Genomic DNA, 9,724 nt, shown 5'->3' with positions numbered 1-9,724 from the left:
CCACTCATCTAGGGACAATACAATGATGAGCAGGTAAGTATACACATAATTACTTATTTAAGTCAAATCATTTTGACTTAAATAGATTTAATTATTCCTGCCTCTGTCCCTCATGGAAACCCTGGTGACATAGTGGTTAAGTGCTATGGATGCTAACCAAAAGGTTGGCAGTTCGAATCCACCAGGCTCTGCTTGGAAACTCTATGGGGCAGTTCTACTCTGTCCTGTAGGGTCGCTATGAGTCAGAATTGACTTGATAGCAATGGGTTTTGTTTTTTTTTTTTGGGTTTCTGTCCCTCATAGCATGTTATTCATAATTTCTGTAATAATAGCACTATCATTAATATCATAGTTTATGATACACACCTCCTTTTCCTCCTGCTAGACTTAGGGATTAGTCCTCATTATATCTCATTCACAGGGCCTGGTTTTGGGTCTGGCATGGAGTGGTGTTCAATAACATTTTTTTAAAAAAATAAATGGAATGAGTGATCCATTGACAAGGCAGCAGGTAAGAAAGACTGTGCATGTCCTTGAAGTAGATTCTGTCAGTGAGAGAGGATAAAGTTTAATAGCAAGACAGTAGGTTAATAGAAAACTATAGAGTGACAAAAACTGTGTATTAAGGTGGCAAAGAGATAGCCTAAATTAAAAAAGTACATCATTGCAGTTAACCGCATAAGTGAACATAATCAGAAATAAGTATGTTGCCATATGAAGAATTTCATTCCTGCATAATCAAGGTTTTTTTTTTTTTGTTGTTGTTGTTCAAATACATAACTTTCTTGTATGCACTTTTTAAGGAAGAAGGAAAGATAGGAAGGCTATCGATGATAACAGACAGGCCTACCAGAGAAAGAAACCCAGAGAATATTGGCAACTCAGCTGTTCCCTTTAGAAAGGGTCTGTAAGACAGTATGCCTTTCATTATCAAGCTGGCGAGGGCGGAAATGGTCGTTACACACATTAGTAAGGGACTATTCATAGGAGTTTTCATAGATGATCATATTCTACTTATATGAGTTAGAGATCACGGTCCTCATTTTGCAGGAAAGGAAACTGAAGATCAGAACAATTAGATGACTTGCTTAGGTTGCAAACTTAGTTGATCAAACCAAGATTCCAGGTTCTTCCTATTAGGCTCTACAACCACCTCCTTGAGTTCTGAGAAACATTGTTAATCATCTTTGTGTTATATTCAAACTAATCCCAATTTTAAGACACTTTGTTTAGGCTGTTTCACATTCACTAAATTGTAATTTGAGGATTCCTTTCATATGAAGTTGGAGAATTTGGCCATATTCTTTGGGCATCTCGTGGAAACCTTGTTTAGGTAGCTTGTTGTCATAGTAGTGATGGCTGACAGGTGTGTCTTCCACAGTTTTGGAGAAGGGCCAAAACCCATACAGCTTCACATTTTCACACAGTGCAACTGCAACACTGGTGATCATCAGGCCTGTGGACAAGCGGTATGCTGTCACGCCTTTAGTTCTCCAGAAAAGGGCAAGATGTTTCAGGTACTCGGGATGGAAAAATATAACCTTCTGTCTTGCTTTAGACTCTTTCAGTGCGTAGTACACTTTAAAAGAGGCACCGGTGTTGGCCCTGTAGGAAAACGCTGGCAGAAGAAGGAACGCATCGCCATAGGCCGCAATATCCTCCAGAAATTCTTTCTTTTTCTTTAAGTTTCCATATCTGCCAAATTAGAAATAACAATTATAACAGTAATAATAATCAAAGTAGCAGTTTTAGTAATATGAGGCTGAATTTACCACTGGTCAAAAAACTGAACCACTTATATTACTGTATGTAAAAGAGACAAACGATGGATTCAGAGAAAACTCATTTAAGTAAGCAGTGTGTAAATATCATGAGCTAGGCCTTTGTCTCTTTCTTAGTATACCTGGGCTTTTGATTTGTACCAGGCTATTTGGACAGGCATTTCTGGTATTATTTTATCTTCCAATTCAGTAATTTTTTCTAAGGTTGCTTTTTGATGTTAAAACACTGTCTCAAACTTATAATCATGAAATATTTTCTCAAACATAAAACCAAAAAACCAAACCCACTGCTGTCGAATGGATTCCGACTCATAGTGACCCTATAGGATAGAGTAGAACAGTCCCATAGGGTTTCCAAAGAGTGGCTGGTGGATTTGAACTGCCCACCTTTTGGTTAGCAGCCAAGCTCTTAACTACTGTACCACGAGGGCTCCTTCTCAAGCAAGCATAGCACTCTTAAAAAATACATATACATATTTAAAAATTAATAGAGCTGTACACTTGTGATTTGTACATCTTTTGTATATATTATTGTAAAATAAAAGTTTCCTACAGAAAACCTAAACTATCTATATGCAAATGTATATAACAAAAAAACCAAACCCAGTGCCATCGAGTTGACTCTGACTCATAGCGACCCATAGGACACAGTAGAACTGCCCCATAGAGTTTCCAAGGAGTGCCTGGTGGATTTGAACTGATGGCCCTTTGGTTAGCAGCTGTAGCACTTAACCACTCCGCCACCAGGGCTTCCCAAATGTATGTAGAAGCTTAAATTTCCTCCATGCATTGTGATATCTCTATATGTAGAATTTAAATTATACCTTAGTAAATATACTTGTGAGCATGATTGTGTGTGTTTAAAAAGTAAGCCTTGGGGAGGCTGGTATAATATTTTATCTCCTTTCAAGAGACACTAGAGTTATTTGGAGGGGCATATTCTATTCATAAAAATAATTAGTCATTTTGGGTGAAATCAATGGAGTAAAATTATGTATGGGATTTTTATTAACCAACCAACTTTCTTAGTGGTTACATTGTACTACATATGTAATAGTAGCTGTTATATTAGAAAATAAGCACAAATTATTTTTTATTAATAAGCTATCCAAAAGGAAAAGTATATTTTGTCTGATTTTCCTAGGGCTTACTCCCTGAAGCTTTACGTTGACTAAGATTTTTCAAGAAAATGCTAAAAAGATAAAAGAGCAATGTTAAAACGCTGAAGGAAAATTGAAAAAAGTAACTCCCCTATTATAAAAAAATATGAAGAGGTAAGTTCTCATTTTATTGGCAACATTTAGCTATGACAATAGAAGTACCACAGGTTCATACCTGTTATAGACCACAGTCTCGGTAGAATGCCAAAAGTTGAAAACACGCTCTTTATCTATTTTCCTGAAAGGCCATTCCAACTGTACTGCACTCAGCCTCACAGGTTAGTGCTCAAGCTTAGAAACATGTTGCTGTTGTTGTTACAAGCTGTGGAGTTGTTTCCCACTCATAGCAGCTCCACTTCACAGAGTAGAACTGCCTCATGGGGTTTTCTTGGCAGGAATCCTTACAGGACCAGATTGCCAGGTCTTTCTCCCAAGGAGTGGCTGGGTGGAATGAACTTCCAACTTCTTAGTTAGCAGCCAAGCACTTAACCACGGCGCCACCAGGGCTCCTTAGGAAACATGTTAAACACTGAAAAAATGTTCTTGAATAGTTATGTAACTTGGAGATAACTTACTTTCCTGTTATGATACTGGGGTTCACAGTCACAAGATTTGTTTTACTGCCAACATCTTTACTAATATTTCCTGTTGTTGGGGGAAGGTTACACCTGAAATTTGGAAGCGGAAATATTTTCAAATTACAACTTGTTAAAAGATAAAGTTCACACCCATACACATATGATCATTGTCCTTATTGGAGAGAATCATTGCTATTAAGAAACCCTCAGAATCCATCTGATTTAAATTTAGAACTAGTAAGTACTAAACTCTTAGTTGATACTTCAACACTGCATAAGGTAAACGAATTTGATAAATGTTTTTATAAGTATCAAAATCAGAAATGACAATTACAGCTGCCTAGCTTTTGAAGAGTTCATAATCCTTTTATTAAAAGGGTTGTATTTATATTGATTATATTCCCACAGAGGTAACATCACCAATTTAGAGATTAAAAAAAAAAAAACAAAAAAAACCTGTAGTGACGAAGGTTACACAGCATGCCAGAAGGAAAGACTATATTAAAAAAAGATCAAAATCTCCTAATTCCCATAAGGATATTTTTTCCACCAAATTATGCTGTTCATAAATAAAGCCCTAACGTTCTTCTGCCGATGTTTTCATATTGATGTTCTCATCTTCCTTTGAGTGCTAATTTGTTTTTAAATTGGAAAACAAAATCAGCGTTGTAATTTTGAGTAATTTTATTCCCATTACAAAAAAGGAAAAGTTGGTTATGACTTCTAAGTATCGTTTACGGCATTTCAAGTAGACCATTTCTTTAAATCTATGCACAAAAATCGAGCATCTCTGAGGGCCTCCTTAAGGAAAGCCATTGAAAGTTGACATGTTCTGCAATATGGCTGAGCCTGAAATATTCTATTCCATGCTTTATAAGACCGATGAGTAAAGGAAACATGTACTTCCCTCATTGTTTTTAAAGATTCATCAGACAAAAATTAAATATAGCACCTTGGGAAAAATAAATACTAATCGTAGATACAAGGTCACAAAATGATCTGCTTGGTGGGCTGCCTGTAACAAATCTACTTTCCAGAACAGAGACATATTCTTTTGAAGAATCTGGAGTTATTGTCAATGTAGCATTACAGGGACGTGTTAGGGAAAGTACTGTATGTACATAACAGTATAGTAAAGCTGGAGTCCCAGCATGGTGCCAACGGTTAATGTCTCTGCTGCTAACTGAAAGGTTGGAGGTTCAAGTCCACCCTGAAGTGCCTTGGAAGAAACTAGTCCTGGTAATCTACTTCCAAAAAATTAGCCATTGAAAACTCTATGGAGCACAGTTCCACTCTGGCACACACTGGGTCACCATGAGTCTGGATCAACTCGATGGCAATTTTTTTTTTTTTTAAATAGTAAAGCCACTCACACTTAATTCATAGCTCCCAAACTTTTAAAATGAAAAAGCAAAACAAAACAAAAACAGTAAGTAGCTTCCAGATTGTTTTATACACTATCAACAGGCATAGCCAAAATCAGTATAGGCTTAAAAAAAAAAAAATTTTTTTTTTTTAATGGCATTAACCACAACCAGCCCTTATTATGCCTTTCAGTTTGAATGGCTAACTTCAAAAGGAACTCTATATTCTGAAAAATGTCTGGCATCAGCCAATGAACAATCTAAAAACAGGCATTTATTTTAGAGTTATAAATTAAATAGCTGCCTAGATGATTATTAGTTTTTAAATCTGAACTTTTATTTCCTGTATTTGCTATAAAGCAAAATGAATGTTTAGGCATTATACCCAACACAGATGTTTTGGGAACTTTAAGTCTATAAAAAGTCTTTTGAAAGAATTATTATTTATCTTCGTTATGGCTTTTTCAAATTGAGTACTTTGACAAAATGACTAAATCATTCAAGTACTGGCCATTTTTACATTAATCATGAAGAACACATTCAATAACTGTTAGACTGCCAGGTCTATTGTTGTTCTGTCATTACCTTCGGCATACATACTTAAAATGAGACTAACATGAGGGGGGAGCTATTTATTGAAAGTCATATTTCTTTTTCATTTGTTAAAAATGACAGTATTAAATCAAAAGGGATCAAAGGATCTCCTCTGATGTATGAAATCATTGCTTCTGAAACAGGGGGAAACAGATTACTATTTATTCTTTAAAAACGTGTATTTCAATTGAAATTCATCCTTAGAGGAATGAATCATCTTTCCATCACACTCTGAAAGTGGAGGTGCTTTGTAGCATGGCTTATTAGCACGAGGCACACGTAGATCCATGTTTATTTCTATTTTTTCAAGCTAGCTGGTACTGAGATAAAAACATTAAAAAAAAAACAGACTTTAGAAGCTGCAGAAAACTTCCTTAATTTAAAGCCATGTAACTAAATATACAATGACCTTACATGGCTGCGTAATGTCTAGACCAGCATGTTTCCCAAGTATTATCTGAGAACAAAACTTCTTGAAAGGCTCTTTTAAAAAAAGAAAAAAAAAGATTTGCGAGGTCAGGTGAACCTGGAAAACGCTGCTGAACAGAATTCCTCTCAGGGAGCCATGGTACCCTTTGGCATATTGAAGGGTTGGCCAAGCTCTACAGTACAGAACCCTCTAATCATGATATCACCCAGAGTTTCCTCAAAGTGTTTGACCATAGCACACATTCGTCTTCCCAAACATTCTGAGGAGCTCATAATCTATGTAACACTTGAGGAAAGGTCTATCTGGATAATTTGTAGAATTGAGCCACACAGCTCAAAGATCAAAATTTCCGGTGGGTATCTTTATTAAAAAACAAATCAAAACAAACCCTTTCCCATCAAGTTGATTCTGACTCATGCAACCCCATGTGCTACAAAGAACTCCATAGGGTTTTTGTGGCTGTAATCTTTATGGAGGCAGATTGCTAGGTCTTGCTTCTGTGGAGCAGCTGGACGGGTTCAAACCACCAACTTTTAGGTTAGCAGCTGATTGCAAATGGCTTGTAGCATACAGGTTCCTATGGCAACGCCCCTTTAAAACAGACAACTGATTTTTTGTTTCAGGTTGTTCAGGTCTTACCTAAAAACGAAGTCGGATTTATCTATTTCAGCTCCACAGAGAGACTTATTCAGAATTCCTCCATTTCCAACCACTGCACACTGATTATAAGGGTACTCCACAAAAGGCTGGGACTATCAGGAGAAAGTGAAAAACAGTCATTAAATATTTTTACTTTTAGAACAATAAACATCATCAGCTCAATTCTGGTAGCTTAACTTGAACACACACTAAGGTCAAGAAAAGGATCCCTGGTGGTGCAATGGTTAAACTGCTCAGCTGCTAACTGAAAGATTGGTGGTTTGAACTCACCAGCCGCTCCGTGGCAGAAAGAAGTGGCAGATTGCTTCTGTAAAGATTACAGCCTTGGAAACCCTATGGGGCAGTTCCACTCTGTCCTACAGGGTCGCTAGGAGTCAGGAAGGAATTGTTGGCAACAGGTTTGGTTTTGGTAAGGTCAAGGAAAAGAAGAAGAAGCAGGGTTGGCGGCAGCATAGCCTTCTGATGAACTTAGTGTGACTAATAAAAAGCTATCCTGTAAAACTAAGTTCCATTTCTCTTGAGAAGAATAAACATTATACAATATAAAATATAAAGTGCAGGCAGTCCCTGGGTTACAAACGTCCAACTTACGTACAACCCATAGTTACTATTATATTAAAAATTTGAGGTACATACAATGATTCATAATAACAAATGGGCGCTACTTTTTGGCACATATCAAAACATTATTGTTATTATTACTGTATTATTATGTTAAAGATATACTAATACTTGATAAACATTTGACTAACTGACGTTAGATACGAACCATACCTAACTGTTCTAACTTACATGCAAATTCAACTTAAAGACATACTTGTTTGTAATCTGGGGATTGCCTATAATAACACCAAATATAATATATATTTACATAAAGTATAATAGTTCTATATCATATAATGAAGTAAATAAAATGAGAAAATAAAGCCCCAGGTTGTGCCTTTCTAACAAACAGGAAAGCTTTCAGAAAAAAAAAGAAAGATAAAGCAATTAGAAAGTAGCATTGAATCCTCTATTCCTAGACATAAAATTAATAGTTAACTTAGCAAAAGTTTTCCGTGCTTCTTAAATAGTCAGACCTTCAAGCTCAGTAATGCTATTAAACTTATGCCGGCCACCTTCTCAAATGACCTGCCAGGGTGCTTCAGGGAGGCCTAACAACTCCGTGCTGACATCTTTCAAATTAATTTCCAAGGTCTAAATCTTCTTTATTTCATCCTAGGACCCAACTTGTCTAACCGAAAAGGCTTTCCACTTTCACCAAGTCCCCCCCAACCTGAAACATACTTTTCACTTAAGCAATAACTTTTCCTTTGTTGATCACGTTCCCTGAAGTAATATGGCTGTGTCCTGCAACAAGGGTGCCAGCTCACACTTCACAGTGATAATGTCATGATTCACCTATTTTTTCCCTTGAATTAGACTGTAAGTTCTCAAAGGCAAAGGGCATGCTTATTACTTTTAATTTCCCCTTGTCTTTCACTCTAGACCTAGCATAGCACAATGTATGCAGTGACTTTTCAAGAAGTACTTGCTGGTCCAATGGCCTACCCAGCCTCAATCCTGTGGTAGGCTGGAGACTGCTTGTACCAGCTTGCAAGGGAGAGTTGATAAACATTTAGGAATTTTGTGAGCTGGTTTTTGAACCATTGGCAACCTGAAATCCCACCACCTGCATGTCAGTTTGTTGTACTATGGTCGTCTGCGTGTTGCTATGATGCTGTAAGCTATGTCGCTGGTACTTCAGATACCAGCAGGGTCACCCATGGTGGACAAGTTTCAGTGGAGCTTCCAGACTAAGACAGACTAGGAAGAAAGGCCTGGTGATCTACTTCCAAAAATTAGCCAATGAAAACCTGGTGGATCACCACAGAACACTGGCTGACTCAGTTGCTTTTGACTCATCATCAGGAGGGACCAACTGCTAGAGGAGGTGAAGCAGAGGGCCAGCAAAGGTGAAGGAGACTCTCGGTGAGACGGATTGGCACAATAGCTACAAGGATGGACTCAAACATGCTGGAGATTATGAGGATGATGCAAGACTGGGCAATGTTTCATTCTGTTGTACACAAGGTCACCGTGACCCAGAGTCGACTTGACAGCAACTATCTATCTAACCTGAAATTGGCCACGGTAGAAGTACTTATACCACTGAATTGGCAAATGCTACAAATTAGGACACCCCCTCCCCAAAACCAGTTCACCAGCACCACTGGCAACAGCCCAGGACTGATGTAGCTCTGAACAGCTTTACCACGTCACAGCCTAGAGGGCCAACAGACCCCTGAACCACTGTGGTTGCTATCTGCTCCTGAGGCTGGATTCGGGAGATGCTAAACAAGCAAAGAGAACTATTTCAGTACTCAGTTACTAACTGAAAGACTGGCAGTTCGAACCCACCAGCTGTGTCAAGGGAGAAGAATGTGACAGTTTGCTTTTATAAATATTACCAAACCTAAGCCCATTGTCATCGAGTTGACCCCAGCTCACAGTGACCCTACAGGACAGAGTAGATTGCCCCACAGGGTTTCCAAGGGTATAAATCTTTACTGAAGTAGACTTCCACATCTGTTTCTTGAGGAGCGGCCTGTGGGTTTGAATCACCGGTCTTTCAGTCAGCAGCTGAATGCTTTAACCACTGCACCATCAGGGCTCCGGCTGTAAAGGTTACAGTCTTGGAAATCCTATGGGGCAGTTCTATTCTCTTCTATAGGGTCACTGTGAATCGGGACTGACTTGACAGCAATGGGTTTTGGTTTATAGTGCTTATTATGAAAGACCCAGGGTTCCAAGTGCGTAACTTTAACACATTTAATCTACTCAGCAACCTTATGAGCATTTTACAGATGAGAATATGGAAACACAAGTTTAAGTAACAGCTAGAAAGTGGCAGAGTTGGGATTTGAACTCAGGCAGTTTGCTTTGAAGTTGTCGTTAGTTGCCATCAAGTCAATTCCAACTCATCGTGACCCCATGTGTACAGAGTAGAATTGCTCCATAGGATTTTCAAGGCTGTGACCTTTCAGAAGCAGATTACCAGGCCTGTCTCCTGTGGCACCCCTAAGTGGGTTCAAACCACCAACCTTTTGGCTAGCAGTTGAGCGCTTAACTGTTTGCACCACCTAGGAAGTCCTCCAGAGTACATGCTCTTAACATT

At 38.2% G+C, this 9,724-nt stretch overlaps 1 protein-coding gene across 2 annotated transcripts in view; it reads right to left on the bottom strand.

Annotated features, from left to right (window-relative positions):
• Positions 1-769: 769 nt before the first annotated feature.
• ST8SIA6 (ST8 alpha-N-acetyl-neuraminide alpha-2,8-sialyltransferase 6) overlaps positions 770-9,724 on the bottom strand; it is a 219,061-nt gene continuing 210,106 nt past the window's right edge. For both annotated transcript variants that reach the window (XM_049881903.1, XM_049881904.1), the window contains 3 exons: positions 6,547-6,659; positions 3,517-3,609; positions 770-1,695 (listed from right to left, as the gene is read on the bottom strand). In XM_049881903.1, coding sequence (XP_049737860.1) covers positions 1,230-1,695; positions 3,517-3,609; positions 6,547-6,659 — 672 coding nt within the window. In that variant the 3' untranslated portion in view covers positions 770-1,229. The remainder of the gene's footprint in view (positions 1,696-3,516; positions 3,610-6,546; positions 6,660-9,724) is intronic.

This window comes from Elephas maximus, chromosome 4 (genome assembly GCF_024166365.1).
Source record: "Elephas maximus indicus isolate mEleMax1 chromosome 4, mEleMax1 primary haplotype, whole genome shotgun sequence".
Taxonomy (NCBI): Eukaryota; Metazoa; Chordata; class Mammalia; order Proboscidea; family Elephantidae; genus Elephas; species Elephas maximus.
Note: the sequence above shows the minus strand (reverse complement) of the source record. Positions and strands in the feature narration are given on the sequence as shown.